The sequence below is a fragment of the Penicillium psychrofluorescens genome (genome assembly GCF_964197705.1).
Source record: "Penicillium psychrofluorescens genome assembly, chromosome: 2".
NCBI lineage: Eukaryota > Fungi > Ascomycota > Eurotiomycetes > Eurotiales > Aspergillaceae > Penicillium > Penicillium psychrofluorescens.
Window position 1 is genome coordinate 2,731,717 of NC_133440.1, and position 15,718 is coordinate 2,747,434.

At 49.4% G+C, this 15,718-nt stretch overlaps 5 protein-coding genes across 5 annotated transcripts; 2 read left to right on the forward strand and 3 right to left on the reverse strand.

Moving 5' to 3' along the window:
• Positions 1-3,376: 3,376 nt before the first annotated feature.
• Positions 3,377-3,863, reverse strand: PFLUO_LOCUS3221 (uncharacterized protein; the record flags this gene model as incomplete). Its single annotated transcript, XM_073780443.1, has 3 exons — positions 3,377-3,395; positions 3,461-3,591; positions 3,648-3,863. 3 exons carry the CDS (start codon positions 3,861-3,863, stop codon positions 3,377-3,379), a joined length of 366 nt encoding a protein of 121 aa, XP_073637298.1.
• A 667-nt stretch (positions 3,864-4,530) lies between these two features.
• On the forward strand, positions 4,531-6,069 carry PFLUO_LOCUS3222 (mitochondrial aldehyde dehydrogenase; the record flags this gene model as incomplete). Its single annotated transcript, XM_073780446.1, has 3 exons — positions 4,531-4,574; positions 4,632-4,831; positions 4,886-6,069. The coding sequence occupies 3 exons, from the start codon at positions 4,531-4,533 to the stop codon at positions 6,067-6,069; spliced, it is 1,428 nt and encodes a 475-aa protein (XP_073637299.1).
• Positions 6,070-8,779: 2,710 nt separating this feature from the next.
• Positions 8,780-9,286, reverse strand: PFLUO_LOCUS3223 (uncharacterized protein; the record flags this gene model as incomplete). The annotated part of the gene is made up of 2 exons (XM_073780447.1): positions 8,780-9,255; positions 9,280-9,286. 2 exons carry the CDS (start codon positions 9,284-9,286, stop codon positions 8,780-8,782), a joined length of 483 nt encoding a protein of 160 aa, XP_073637300.1.
• A 2,665-nt stretch (positions 9,287-11,951) lies between these two features.
• Positions 11,952-12,920, forward strand: PFLUO_LOCUS3224 (Nascent polypeptide-associated complex subunit beta; the record flags this gene model as incomplete). The annotated part of the gene is made up of 3 exons (XM_073780448.1): positions 11,952-11,997; positions 12,444-12,614; positions 12,676-12,920. 3 exons carry the CDS (start codon positions 11,952-11,954, stop codon positions 12,918-12,920), a joined length of 462 nt encoding a protein of 153 aa, XP_073637301.1.
• A 435-nt stretch (positions 12,921-13,355) lies between these two features.
• On the reverse strand, positions 13,356-14,668 carry PFLUO_LOCUS3225 (uncharacterized protein; the record flags this gene model as incomplete). Its single annotated transcript, XM_073780449.1, has 2 exons — positions 13,356-14,529; positions 14,586-14,668. 2 exons carry the CDS (start codon positions 14,666-14,668, stop codon positions 13,356-13,358), a joined length of 1,257 nt encoding a protein of 418 aa, XP_073637302.1.
• Positions 14,669-15,718: the final 1,050 nt, after the last annotated feature.

Here is a 15,718-nt window from a genome sequence, read left to right on the forward strand (position 1 = left end):
GGGACTTATAGTATTCTAGGAGGCTTAAGCGCATTGATGTGCGGTAATCCGTTCCTATTCATCTAGAAGAGAGACAGAATTCGAGCTATCTGGAAGCTCTGCAACATGGTTGTCGCTCAACACTACCATCCCCCCATCCCCCCTTATGGAGAGGTGCAGCATCCGCGTCCATCATCCGTCCTGCAGACAACGGCAAGAGGTTACAGGAAGCATTCTAGACATCCCTGATGGCGACCTACCTAGCGCGGCGATTAGTATGAGAGGTCCTAGGAGCCTTGGAGCTCCTAGTAACGCTCAAAAGTTCCCAGGGATACCTTGACGCTCCATAACATTCGGCGGATACAGCTCGCCCAGCCTGGTCTAGAAACTTTGCAGGAGAGTAATAAACTCTCTTCGAAACCCGAGATACGGTTTTGTATCCTCAAAGCATATTCATATTGAGCCTAACAACGGTCGTACAACCAGTTAACCTTGATGAAATAGATACCTTCAGCAAATATCCTATAGTTATCGGCATTCAAGAGCGCCTTATTCACCTCCACCCTCTTGTTTTTTTCCGCCTGAGCCAAGAAGTAACAATTATCCCACCAATAAGCTTTCACGGTTCTTCCATTCCGTTCAAAAGTCTGATCGGTGACTGTTACACAAGTTAGCAGAGATCTCTAGTGCCTCTCTCGAGTATCCAATCCTAACACTTACTGATGTTATTGGTCGTTATATGCATGAGTTCGTGTAGTTCGATTCCAGATCGTGTGACTAGCTGATCAAGGTATCCTTCCGCTTCCATTTGCATTCTGGCTGCAGACCGAAGAGACATAGCTCTGAAATAACCCGGACACAAAACAAGCATGCTCTCAGTAGCATCAAATGTATGTCTTGTGGCACCTCTTTCATAGGAGGCAGTTTGCCCCATGGATTCACAGAATGATCTGCTTCTTGAACCGACTCCACCTTTGAGAAAGTATGCCGTCTTCCAGTCCCATCCATATATGGGGGTTTTATCTTTGTTTTTTCCCACTTTGGTTTGAGGTGACCAGATTTTGGAGAAAAAAAGGCCGGGATAGTTGTTCAGGCGGAGTAGACTCGTGAGAGACTTCTGGGAGTCCTTTACATAGCCCAGATCACCTAGAGTTGTCGCCCATTTAATGCCCCCGTCGCCACATTGTAGAATAATTGGCTTTTCATGACTTCCCACCCCATTGTACAAAAGGGTCTGGACGGTTTTGTATCGAGCTATATATCAGGAGATGTTAGCAAATACAAGTCATGCCATGATTTATGTTAATACTGGGAACTCTCTAACCCAAAGCTTCCCGTAATATACTTCGCCCCTTGACGACTTCCAATCGTCCATTAGGAAGCGTAGTATAATCGATTCCAAACATTGCCTTGGCCATATCTAGCCTATTTATCCAATCGTCGTCTCGTTGGACCGACATCGTGAGTAAGGGCTCGATAACTCCGATGGCATGATCTACCAATGTTATGGTGTTCTGAAGATCGTTTTCAATGCCCTTGTCCACGCAAGAGCCAGGAAGTTGTTGAGGGGCGGTGATCAAGAATCTACCAATGGCCACTTCAGACCACGCCCAGACAGAGGAGAGGAACCCCCATAGTCCGATAAGAAAGAGCAAACGAGGGATGAATATCATCATCGGAAGCGAACGAAACCTCGCATAGGATATTCGTGGGCAAGGGAAAAGGGTGGGTGTCTTTGGCCATTTAAGACCTCACTCGTCGGGTGCGATCTAAAGTGGGATAGATCAGGAGTCAAAGGGGCGCACGAGCGCCCGCCCCATTTCGGGCGCCCCATTGACAAACTTCGCCATAAGGGGAAAACACGACGTTGTCGTGAGGAACGAATGATGGGGGCCTTCATTAGCCCTGCATCCTTCGAGTCCCCATGTAAATGAGCGGTGAAACACCTAATCGGCCCCTAGAGTCGGACCGCCAGTCATTCGAACTGCTTCTTAATATACTTCGTGAATCTACCTTTATTCCGCTTAGGCTTTCGATTTCTGAAGATAAACTATGAAGATCCCCCGAGGCTTGCGGGATGCTAAGGCTGTCAGAAAAAGCAATATTTCCAGTCGAACAGTTCAATAAGTTTTCATTAGGGAGGCGGTACGTGGCACAAAATCATGTTCCAGTGGCCTATAAGTGAGGGGAATCTGCCACGAGCAAGTTCAGATCAGGGATGCCTCTGAGCATTCCACTATTCTTTTAGTTTTTAGCTAACTAGAGGAGTATGTACAACGAGCGGAAACATCACTATCTATATTCCTGATATTTTCAAGGGCTTAATTCTTTTTTCATGTACATTTGGGACCCGAACGTTCTGAATTTTTTTTTTTTTTTTTCTGTCGTTGAAGAACTCGAGTTTTTGGACAGCCCTAGATCATTTGACCCCCAGTTCTGTCAATCTCGTCTCTGCCCAATCGCCCAAATCACCAAAATATTCCTCCGGTTTCTCATCTCGCCACTTTCGCAAAGCAAACCAGATATGGCGCGCATCTTTCCCTGCCTGGATGGCACGCTTGTAATCAGGCGCTTGATCGAAGAGAATCTGGAACAGCAAGCAATTACCTCTCTGCTAATAGGCTTAGATAAGATAGAACATACCTCACAATAGTGTCTGGCCCATGCCATATACTGTGCAAGCTCATCTGGAGTTTCATTACCCTCTAATCGAGTGATTAAGGGTGCGGCAGTCCCATCTGTCACTAAATCGACACTGCACACCGCCATCGATGGATCAGACAAGATAGCCGGCATGATACACCCAGTCTCCCAATCATATATAGATGTCACGCGGGGTTGGCCATTTGTATCAATTGCAATGGACATGTTATGAATGCCAAAATCCCAATGATCGAGAACGAGACGATAAAGAGACGCCTGGTCGCCGTCCCTAGGCATAATGTGGGGGATCAGGCGTAGTAGAGACTGCTTAGCCGCCGCAGCACGAGGGCCAACTGTGAAATTATCCTCCCACCACCCGATCATATCGCCAGCATTCCCGATAGTTGCCTCGATCTTCGACGTGAAAAGACCCACGCAGAAGTCACGTGTAGGAGCAATTGGAAAAGGAAGCGATTGAGGTTTTTCTTGGAAGAGACGCTGGAGAAACCAAGTCTCGGAAAAGCTAGTTGGGGGATTAAAGTTGAATAGCGATGCGCGAATGCGGGCTGATTGAGAAAGAAGACAGTCCTACGGAGAAGATAAGCATCACGATATAAAGAACCAACTAGAAGAAACTATTAATAAGATAGCTACCTTTTCTTTCGGGCCTAGAGATCTCCATATATTATTTTCTCCCTCTGTTCTTTCAAACAAGAACAAGCGACGGCCAGTGATATCTGGAGGGGGACTAATTTTAGGACCAGCGTGCTGTACTGGGATACGGTGATAAAGCATGCGAGCAGCCAAGATATTAGGCTCTGAGCTTAACAATTCATACGCGGCGGCCTCGAACTTGGTTTCGCCAGTTAGAAAAGGAACTGAGAAGCTATCATATTTTGGCATGTTCACATCGGCACGTGCCAAACGTGCCACGATGTCTGGGCGATTTGATAGCTTGATGTGAAGACCCTACACACAATCCTTAGTATTGAGTCGAGGCATTAGAATTGCATACCGGAACTCACGTAGTTATTAGATCCCCTCGTGACAACTGGGATGTCAGTAACCTCGGCACCAAGAGTCTCCTCAATTTCTCGAATTAGTACTTCCACGTCCCAAGCTCCGCGGAAGGGACTGTTACCATTGCGGAGCAGGGTAAGTAGCTGCTTGCCGTCGTAGTCGGTGCCATCTAGGAGCTTAGGCCAATCATCCCAAAGGTAGCCATCATCTTCGGCATCCATATTAGAGTAAGTGAGTGTGAGAGTTTGTGGTACTGTAGTTCAGTCGAAAGGCACAGGTTGAGAACGAAGGCGGGGAGCGGAGCCATGGGGTTGAAATTAATACACCTGCCCCTGTCAGGCCCTTCACCGCTTCCGCTAAGGCGGCCTTTTTCGGCCGTCTCTTATCCTCACATCGGTTTGTCGAGTATTTAGGGTAGTGAAATTCCGCTAGAGGCCGCCAAGGGGCCGATTAGACGGGCGGGGGCCTACCCGCCCCCGATCGAGCGTCGCTAGGTGACCACCACCATACTTTGACTGTTGCATGTACTCTTTTTTTCATTTTCATTTTCTTTTTAAGTGCTGGACGGAATTGATCCTGGAAGCGAACAATCAACAACAAGGCAATTGATTCTGGAGACGGCCGTCATTGGCCAATTTTGACCGAGGAATCGCTTTCTGTTTTGTCTCTGGGCCACCAGCAGATCGCCGCAAGGACTTTCCCAAACAGGCTTAACCCGCTTAGAGGGTGCGACTACGAAACATATATCTCGGAACATCCAGGACTGAGAAAAGTGATTATGGAAAATCTTTGGAGACAGCCGTGAAAATGTCCTTGCTCGTTGATATCCTCGCTCCCAACGGGCGCAGCTATAAGCAACCCACTGGCCTATTCATCAACAACGAATTTATGCCTGCAACGGGAGGGCAGACTATCACTTCGCTGGACCCTGCGTGCGTCATAATCGAGTTCAATTGCTGGGAAGCTTGCTGATTGTTTATGTATGATAGAACTGACAAGCCAATTGCGACCGTGCATGCTGCCAGTGCCGAAGATGTCGATCGTGCCGTGAAGGCTGCAAAAGCCGCTCTGGTGCATTCGTCATGGAAACAGCTGCCCGCCACAGACCGGGGCCAGCTCATGATGCGATTAGCCGATCTAATGGAGCAAAACAGAGAACTTTTTGCTACCATTGATGCATGGGATAATGGTATGTCTTGTGTTGAAACAACACTCCCGCTACACAATTAATTGACTTTATCAGGAAAACCCTACCATTTTGCCCTTGAGGAAGACCTTACGGAAGCAATTACCACAATCCGTTACTATAGCGGCTGGGCCGACAAGACCTTTGGCCAGACAATCACCACCACTCCTCAAAAGTTTGCTTACACCATCCGCCAGCCTATTGGCGTTGTGGCCCAGATTATCCCTTGGAATTATCCTCTTTCTATGGCCACTTGGAAACTCGGCCCTGCACTTGCTTGCGGCAACACCGTTGTCTTGAAGCCTGCAGAGCAGACCCCTCTGAGTGTACTCATTCTTGCCCAGCTGATCAAAAAAGCTGGATTCCCGCCCGGTGTTGTCAACATCGTCAATGGATATGGGCGTGACGCTGGCGCAGCACTAGCATCGCATCCGCTGGTCGACAAGGTTGCGTTTACCGGTTCGACGGCCACAGCCAAGGTAATTATGAAGGCAGCTGCTGGATCGCTCAAGAACATTACTCTTGAGACCGGTGGTAAATCGCCACTTCTGGTTTTCCCAGACGCAGACATGGAGCAAGCCGTGAAATGGTCGCACTCTGGGATCATGTCCAACAAAGGCGAGATCTGCACTGCTACCTCTAGGATCTTTGTTCACCGAGATATCCTCGACGTTTTCACTGCCAGCTTCAAGAAGGCAGTCGAGAGTGTTCGTATTGGCGACCAGTGGGATGAATCCGTCTTTCAAGGTCCGCAGGTGACACGCGCTCAATACGATCGCATCCTCTCTTACTTCGAGATCGCCAAGAGTGAAGGCGCCACAATCCTCACCGGGGGAGCACCATACAAGCCTGCTGAAGCGAAAAATCAAAATGGATACTTCATTCAGCCTACCGTGATCATCAATGCGACAGACTCGATGCGGATTGCCCAGGAGGAAGTGTTTGGTCCGGTAGTAGTACTTTTCCCATTTGACAGCGAGGAAGAAGCCATCCGCCGCGCCAATGACACTACTTACGGCCTCGGCGCATCTGTTTTCACTCGTGATCTCGAGCGTGCGCATCGCGTGGCTGCAGAAATTGATTCCGGTATGGTGTGGGTTAATAGTAGCCAAGACTGCGATCCTCGCATTCCTTTTGGGGGCGTTAAGCAAAGTGGTATTGGACGCGAGCTGGGAGAGGCTGGTCTCGAGGCTTACAGCCAGGTCAAGGCTGTCCATGTTAACATGGGTTCTAGACTTTAGATTTTTCATGAAAAGCACCAGATGTGCATTATTATATAGGAAACAAACCGACGTACATACACAGACGCTTGGAAATAGAGAACTTTAGATGCTCCACGTGAATCATTCCATTCGGCTTCTTATTCCATCTCATATTTTGGATATGGCTATGCTGACGCTCGCTGATATGTTTGGCTGGCTACCTACCACCAATACTCAGCCGAATTTATCGATATTGTTAACGATTTCAGGAATAGATAGATTGCACTGCGGGCTATCTTGTGGGCCAGGCTTAATAAGAGATATGAGAAGAAATATTCCTGTCACTCAGCGTTTTGGCTTTCGAGTATGTAGCCAAAATCCTGCAAATGTTCCGGGACTCTCTACTTACGAGTTAGAATTGTCGGCACAAGTCCAGGGCCTAGAGACACCTTCCTTTTGAAGGGACTCGATGATGTCAACAACCGACCCATAAGTGCCAGCGATAGTTATGAATGTCCCAACCACGATTAAGAAACCGCTCCAAAAGGCAAGCGCAATCCACTTCCAGGTTCTCTTTGTAGTATAGATTTCACTCCAGTTGTCGTAGAACCACATACAGCCAGCAGCTTGGTAGGCTAAAACTGCCCCCAACAGTGCTCCGATGAGGGAAAGAAGGTTATTGAAAACTGGAATGCCACTTGCAATAACGTATGCAATAATGGTACACCCAAATGTGCAGCCGATCCAAGTACCCCAGTGGATGAATGTGTTTGACGTCAAATGTGGCGATCCTCGAAGAATGCGGACAAAAAGGTATTTGCTTGGTAGCTGGTGTTTATAGGGTATTATGAGCGTCGAACAGTCGAGGAAACGGGGTTTCTTTGGAGCCACCATAGTGTGAGTACAGACTTACATGAATCACGATGGTAGTTGACGCAATCAGGCCAGGCAAGGCAATTCCATAGGAGACATTCTTGACCAAAGGGCCAGCAGATCCTAGAGCAGGTGAAGCTACCATGGTCCCGCAGTAGTAGTAAACGGTGGCGCCCACGGCAACATACAAAATGGTTGAGCCTAATTGACTGACAAAGACTGCACGATTAAAGTATCGAAGATCCCGCATTTCAGCAGCAATAGAGAAGTATGCGGGCGTGGCAGAGCAGGCAAAGATCAGAGTAGACACAGCGGAAACGCCATCTGCGAATGATGGTCTTTGAACGACTTTAAAATCTGTGGTCCAGCCCTGTGGTGCAGAGCTCGGTCTGCCCTGGATAATAACCGCAATAACCACAGTAAGAACTAGAAGACACGAAGATTAGAATAAAGGAACGATGTGGAAAGGAAACGGGCTGAATGGTTGAGGAAAATGGGATGAGTACAGACCAGCTGTAACAATACTTGTCAAACCAACCCACGCTATCCAACTAATTCGATTCAGAGTTTGAATGCTGGCAAATAGAAATCCAATGATAGCAGCAACAACAACAAAAGCAGCAGTACAGGTGCCGTGGCTTGAGACAGCATTCAGGCTGATCGATATACCCAAGATACCGGACCCGGCAACGAAGATCCAATCTTTCGTAATTTAGTAATATATCATACTCGCATCAGTAATTCATTCACTTACAAAGGCAGAATGCGAGTCCACATAGTTCCCGCCCAGCTTTCCCAAACATCAACTCCCCTGCATCATTCATACCATATACTTGGCGATGATTCACCTTGAAGACACCAACCATGTAGCTAGTCCATGTTGCGATTCCTGCCACGATGCAAAGCAAGATAATTCCTGGCACCATTCCGAGCACATCAAAGGTCGCCGGAATAGAGAGAACACCCAAGCCAATCTGGGTCTTCAGCATCAAAGCAACTGTTCCCCACCAACCAATCTAGGTGCACTTGAGCTACATGGTTTTCATAGAGATTGTAACGATGTTTAGAACACTTACACTGCGATAATTAGGCCCGTCTTCGTTGGCTTCGCCGAACACATCATCATAGGTAGCACCGTCGATTTCTCCGGTCTGATATTTCCCACCCTGAAAAGGTATATCAGTCGTGTCCTTTGAATCCTCAACGGAGACGGGTATTGTGGTGTCCTTTTCAGCCATGATTAAAAGTTTGGAGCGGGAAAATGGTAAGTTTAAGATGTTGGAATGGGCTTGGGGATCTTTTATCTAGGGTCCCTCTATACGCACGACACTTTTCTCGGTTTGCGAGACATTCTGTGTACCGCATTACACATAGTAAATTACATAGTAGGTTATGTCACTCCCATCTCCTAAATAGCCCGCGTTCCTCACTTCATTCCAACCATCAAAACAAACCCCTTGATTATTCCCCTCTCCCCACTAGATAAGCTACGACATACTGCCAACGAAGCACCGGAACCATCTGCTCTCCGCGGGAGAGGGTGGCAGGAGCGCACTACTAATACACAAGAATTACTCTGCCTCCCTCTGGGAGGCCAAGACAACCCCGGACAGTCGGGGGACGAAAACAACAACACGAGATCGCACTAGAGAGTCCAATTCATCACCTCGTGATGCTAGAACCCCCGCACCGTACGCTATTAGTGTTAGGTCAGCTACACCAACGAGTCCTGAGGCTAGGTACGGGGGCAGATAAAACGGAAAAAAGAAGCTCGGAGGCTATGCTCGAAGAAATACATTATGCTATATACAATCTGGTATAATCAAGAAGTTTAACTAAAGAAGGTACAACCAAGAGGGTAAACCACCCCTTTGGTTCAATGGTATGATCCGTTGTGGTGTGAACCGCCTGCTCTGCTGCAGCTACCGGAAACGCTCTCGAGTTCTGCTCGGACCGGAATAGACGCAGGAAGCTCACGCATAAGGTCATGAGACTCAGAGTTCTTGTGAGCTGCCAAAGCCTGCATTTTCTTTCCCTTTCTCCGCTCCCACAGGGCCCAGACGAGGAACGCGATTGCCAGCAGTCCGAGGGGAACGCCGACGCCAGCCCCGATGGCTACATCGTTGTTTGAGTCACAGGTTTTACTGTTGGAACTGAGCACTGATGCGCTCGAATCCGCGGTGTGGTTTGTTGGTTCCGTTTGATTTTTCATTTCGGGTGTGATATGGGCGGCATTGGAGGTGGCATGGGAGGTGGCTTGGGGGGCGGCATGGGAGGCAGTATGCGACAATGTCGACTTCTTGACAAAGTCGGACAGGGCGGCCACTCCGGGAACGAGTTCTGCGTTGCTTACTGTAAAGGGTGCTGCGGGATCACCAGTCATGGTGTTGCTGCAGATTGCGTCGTTGTCATCGGCGATAATAGAGTTGCAGCAGTAGTATGATTGCGAGGCCGTGCTGTTGAAGAGTACTAATGATGATCCACCGGATGGTCCAAAGTCCACTACAGATGATGGGTCAGTATGTAGAACCTTTACAAAAAGCAGTTTGGCGAGGACTCACTTCCGCAGTACTGAGAACAGTTGTCGGATTGCCACGTTGAGTCGCTGCAGCTCCCGCGCGACAGGCCGAATGGTTGCTGGATAGCTAGACACAGTCCATTCGACAGGCAGATGGCATCTGGGCCACAACAGGCACTTGCCGTTCCATCCCCATTGCAAGGAACATCCCCTTCAGCCGGCGTGCCGTTTGGATAATAACACTGCGTCGCCGCTGTGACCACGGCCAGGGTATAGAAAAGAAGGACTTTGAGCGCCAGGCTCTTCTCAAAAGAATGTACTGCCATTATTTTGGCGGGGAAGAGGCCATCGATACTTCTCAGAGCAAGAGAAGGAATGCGTTTTGGGAAAGCAATTCACCTTAGGGAGAATTTGGAAGACTTAAGAACCGATCCTGCGGGCGGGGGCCATCATGTTTGAACAGGCGGCTCGCTCCACCGCGCGTTATAGCGGCTTCCAACTTCGCCCGGCATAGCGCCGGCCGGTCGGTGCGGAGACCATGCATGAATATACTTGTCGTTGTCGTCATTAGTATTGAATAGTATACCTACTCTATATACATAATGTACCATCTAACTACTGGGCGGACCAGCAGTGCTTGGGTGAGTTTTGCACCACGCACTGGGAGCTCCGTCGCAAAATACGGAACATGATCGTACTCGGTCCGTTACCCACACCAACAGCTCCACCGGTTATGATTGGCGGAGCAACTGTTATAGATCGACAGGGGATATTGACGTACCAGCGATGCCATATCCAGGCTACAGCTCGGTAAAAATAATGCGGACTACTGACCCCCTCCGCATTCGCTGCGAGTCATGAAATCCAAATCATCATGTCTGAGCCAAAAAACATTCATTCACCATTGGCCCGCTCGTTTTCAGCAGGGGCCATTTATAGTAAGGAAAGAGGGGGGGAGCTAAGGTAAATAGAGGGCTTGGGGCTTACTTATTTATTGTAACTAGCCTTGCGCGATGCTCAATGAGCGAGCAGCTTGTAGATTTCCGATGATCTTGTCACCCTCACGACTAAAGCTTTCTGGCATCGCATGGTCCAGAGAGCCGTTCCGAGCGACCCAGGACCAAGAGCGGGCGCGGCTTTGTTGTTTGGCCCCCAAATAGGGATCATCGCCCGATACAATAGTAATATCGGGGGTATGAACACGGCCGGCCCCTGTTAGTAGATGCGGTCCTAGCGTGTTCGGCTAGGCATCAGTCCCACTTCGCTGGGAGTGGGCACTGATACTCCGAACACCTAGACGGATCGTCAGGCCTAGCGTGCTCCGTGCTCCGTGCCCAGCGCTTGGGCTGTCGCATGTTTCGATACGTTGATCAGTTTCTAGATGCGTAGCGAAGATAAAGTCTGAGGCTATAAATACATGACGACGAAAGCACCGGGGACGGATGCGAAGTCGCAGTGGCTGAAAGAGACAAAAGACCAGCCTTTCTGTTTGGCAGAAGGACTGTTTCCTTTTTCGCCTTTTCTCAAGACCATTAATATCGAGCAGGCTTTCAAATGACCATTTTGCGCATCCAAGAAAAGAATAGGGTTCTTGCGATTCTGCTGAGATCTGATCTGACGACAACGTCTAGAGCTGCGGTGGTCGTGTTGACCTCCCCACGTGATTTTGGCCATATCAACGTGCCCAGGCAGAACTATCAGGCACTAGATCTCACGTGACATCAAAGGTCATGTGATTACACAGGATTTACCATAGCGGCCTCTAGCATGGTGAAGTATACTGAGATCCGCTTTTGTTTGGTATAAAAGAGTTCAAATTAAATATATAACTGAGACTACCGCTAGATATTTGATGTCTGCCCCAAATACATGGTTGCCAAGCGCTGATGGCTACTCCGGGGTCCCTATCCAGAGAACAGACTCTGGCTGAAACTGTGGCCAAAATAGAATAAAATAGGAGCATTATATTGAGAGAGATAACAATATAACTGTACTTCTAACGGTGTCTGAAGTAAGAGGTGATCTGGTCGATGGCATTGAAGCTGAGACTGAAAAGCGGATGTACAGTAGTAGTTAGGGTTTTAGCCGAGAAGGCCTCTCAACACCCACAATCAACGCAGTCTCACCACTCCAGCGACCATCCAGTCAATCGAAATGACCACCACAGATGATAGCCACAGTTCAATATAGCAGATACCAAAATCGCCGACCGTAGTCTCATAGAAGTAGTAACTATTCCGGCCACCCACACTAACCGAAGGCCGGCGAACAAACTCCCCACACAAAACTCTCCGCCTCGAACGAAGCGCATCATCACTTCAACTTCCCTCATCCAACCACCCACTTCCACCCCCCTCACCACCCACCTACCCGTTTCTCTCGAGTCGGTATGTTCTTGCCCTACGCTTAATTCATTCGCCACACATTTTTGCCCCGATTTATTCCTGTCCCGCACAAAGCTCCAACTGCGTCCCTCGGCTAACTCTCACCGTCGCGGTACAGGCGACACGACACCCCTCCAATCGTCACCATGGATCAGGCAAAGTTGGCTAGAATGCAGGCTAGCGTGCGGATTGGTATGTTCTGGCTCTTTTTTTTCGTGTCTGTTGCTCTGGGCGTGCTGTTGGGGATCCGTGATCGAGGCTCGAAGCTGGTCATGCTGAGTCGACTTCTCTGGATCTGCTGGCTTGTCTCTTTTTCGTTTCGCCTGGCACCAGATCTTTGTATGCGTTGATTTTGAACCTTTTACTGACTCACTCGCTTTTGAATAGGGTATGTATAATCTGTCTCTATTGAACCCGTCATTTCCCATACCCGACCTCCGGTTACCCGTCCTTCGATTCATGTTTCCTGCCGATCTTGGCACTGCAATCTGCCATTGGAGGTTTTCCGTGTGGGATTCAATATTCCAGGACTCTCCAATCGGACTCTTGCATCACCTTTTGGGACATTTCATTCCACTCCGATATAGCCGCCCGCTGTGAAGAAAAAATATCTCGACTAACACACTCTTCGCACAGAGGCAAGGGCACTCCCCGCCGCAAGGTCAAGAAGGTCCACAAGACCGCCGGCGCCGACGACAAGAAGCTGCAGACGACCCTGAAGAAGATGAACGTGCAGCCCATCCAGGCCATCGAGGAGGTCAACATGTTCAAGGAGGACGGCAACGTCATCCACTTCGCCGCTCCCAAGGGTGAGTCTGAACTCTTTCCCCACCATCCCAACCCTTATCTAACAGTGATGTCTAATCTTAGTCCACGCCTCCGTCCCCTCCAACACCTTCGCCCTCTACGGCAACGGTGAGGAGAAGGAGCTCACCGAGCTCGTCCCCGGCATCCTGAACCAGCTCGGCCCCGACAGCCTGGCCTCGCTCCGCAAGCTGGCCGAGAGCTACCAGAACATGCAGAAGGCACAGGGCGGTGACAAGAAGGATGATGAGGACGAGGACGATATCCCCGATCTGGTTGAGGGCGAGAACTTCGATAGCAAGGTCGAATAAACGTCCTAACTAGGATCTAACTTAACTACAAAAATTGTCTGGAAATACCAGTGGTTCTACACACTCGATGAATTGTATCATCTCAGCCTTCGATTTTCGGTTGTTACTTGCGCGCGCTTGGATAAGCAGTTCTGGATGTAGGCTACAGAAGGTAATTCGAGCGTCAGATGTCCAGTCAGGACTTTGTTCGTGTGATCTACCTACTGCGTAAGACTAGATCGACTATCGTACACGCAACGGATTGTCTGCCCAGTTGATCCAACTCCATGCTCAAATGAGTGCATATCATAACACGACCAGACCTCGGTGGCGAGATAGGGCACAAGCTCAAAAACTCGAAGCGACGAGTCAAGAGTACAAGTTGTCGCAAGAGCAGCACTCGGGCGGGATTAATGTGATATCAAGAAGACCTCGAAAGGCCTGAGCGGCAGCACCTCAAGATTCCTCCTTCAGCCCACAGATATCAGAGCCCAAAATCTTGTCCACCATGTACCAGAAACGCCAGTACGCATTAGACTTGTCGTAATCAAAAGTGCCGTCTTCGCGAAGTTGCGGTCCGTCACCCACAATATCACCGGTGAACCAGCTCAGGATTGGGATCGATCGAAGGACACGCTCGGTGAGCGTCGGCTGGGGTGGGAGAGCTTCAGTCAAGGGGCGGAGCTTCGTGCGGCGGACGGTAGGAATGTGCGTCATGAAATCTGACTCTGGCTTTGGCTCTGTGGCGACATGTCGTTGCTGCACTGGGGATGAAAGCTGGATGCCAGTCGATACTCCTGTCACAGTTGCTGTCCCAGATGTCGCGGTGGTCGTGCTCGAGTTCAAGGACTGGTCCTCGTCCACCTCGGTAACATCTGCAACGCTTGACAGATTGTTCATTGCGAAGGACCGCGGCAGCGTTGACCGATCCTGGTCCTTGCTCGAGAGGAAAGCCGTAGAGTGCGACGTCGTCAATGTCCGCGGAGCTCTGTTTCGAAGGTTGCCGGTCGTCGAAGAGCCGGCAGGAATCGCAGCATCTTCACCTGGGCCGTGGCCATGATACAGTTCGCAGAAAACAAGGTATCCATCGATCTCCTGTGGCGAGTAGAAGCAGGCGCGGTCCGCGGCAGAGGTCGAATCGAAGGTCACTTTGATCCAGTGATATCCTCCATCGTAGCGCTTGGATTTGCGGTTTGCATCGGCCGACAGATTTGCGCGGATTACCACGTCGCCTCCGCTCAAGAGTTGCGTGTAGTTGCTGGCCGAATTGGGGTCACTGCGCGGGTAGTCCTCGCAAACCAGGCCCTGCGAGATGCGCTCGTATTTATCGATCACCTTCCACTCGGAGTCTTTGGTCTTGTATCCGTAGAGAATGCACTCCGTCGCGACTTTTTCGGTTTGTTTCCGGGGGTTTTCGAGGCTGGATGACGAGGATGACTTTGGCAGACCCAGTGTCTTCTCCTCCTCTTGTTGCACTGCGAATAAACGACCGAACTCGGCGACGTTGGCATTTTCTCGCTTTGCGGGTGTTCCGGTTCGTGTCCGTGAGCGAGCATGGTCATATCGAGCATTCCTTCTCTTGCCGAAAGGTCCTGTCTCTTCTGGCGGCCTACGGGGATTGCGAGATTCACTGTGGTAGGTGTCAACAAGATAGGTCGAGAAACCCTCGAGCTGGCAGGAGCTCACTCTTTGTAAACGTAACCCCAGGGCAAGAGGTTGCCCTTCTCGTCTCGCGCGCGCTCCTCTGGTGGCACGGAGTGGTATTCCATGGCGACGCAGGGACGCCGCAGGAGGGCTGAAAATATACAGAGGCGATTTGGAGAAGACCAAAGGTAGCTTCAAGATGGAGAGATCGAAGTGCGATAGAATATCGCGAAGATGGCACGTCACCTCGAGCGGTAGAGCGGGACTTGGGAAAGGGAAACGCCAAAAGTTTTGGGCGCCGTAAACATTGGTACAGATCACGTGATTGCACATCTATATGAAAAGGAACAGATCGAAGCAATGAACAATGCATATAAAATTTACTTAATTCTTTCAAGATGTTCATTCTCATAGTTCACACTTGTTTGTTTCCCTTCGAGCGCTATATATTGTTGAATTGTACTCGTTCTATTCTATGAACCCGTCTCTCATAGCCATATAAATTTCACTATATTGGCTCTCATTCGTTGATGTAGCGACAGTTTTGGTCCAATGTCGATGGACTGGCAGCATTTGAAGACTCTGCAGAGGCTGATGGCTCGGCAGACTGCAGTTCAATCCCGAATTCTGTAGTGCAATGTCGAAGCTCGTCTGGGTAGCAGACATAAAAGCCGATCATGAGAAAGAGCATCAATTGACCGTCAAACACGTAGAGAGGCCACTCGTGTGTGACAAGATAGCCTTGTTGCGATATTGACTGCATAACATACTCAACCACTCGGTAGATGTTACGCACAAGCACGGCGGTGGACGTTCCATATAGCATGTTGAAACCCGACTGCCAATGGCTTTGAATAGATACCCGAGTTTCTTTAACGTAAAAGTTCATTCTTCTGTGAAAAACAATGCAGCAGACGATGAAGAATAGAAAAAGCAGAATCTGCAGAATCAGACCGACGATTATTATATAGTCGGCAATTCGAACGAGAGTCGTGTTATCACTACCCAGTAAGCCAGCAGCATTGCCTTGAACCATGAAACAGGTGAAGTCTCCACCAACGAATATCTTGGTAGTCCATCGCATGGGAACCGGTGAGAGACCTTCCCCATGAATGGCCCTGACGATCCGAGAATAAACCATATAGAGCGTCGCCGCGAAACCAAGGGGAGGGATG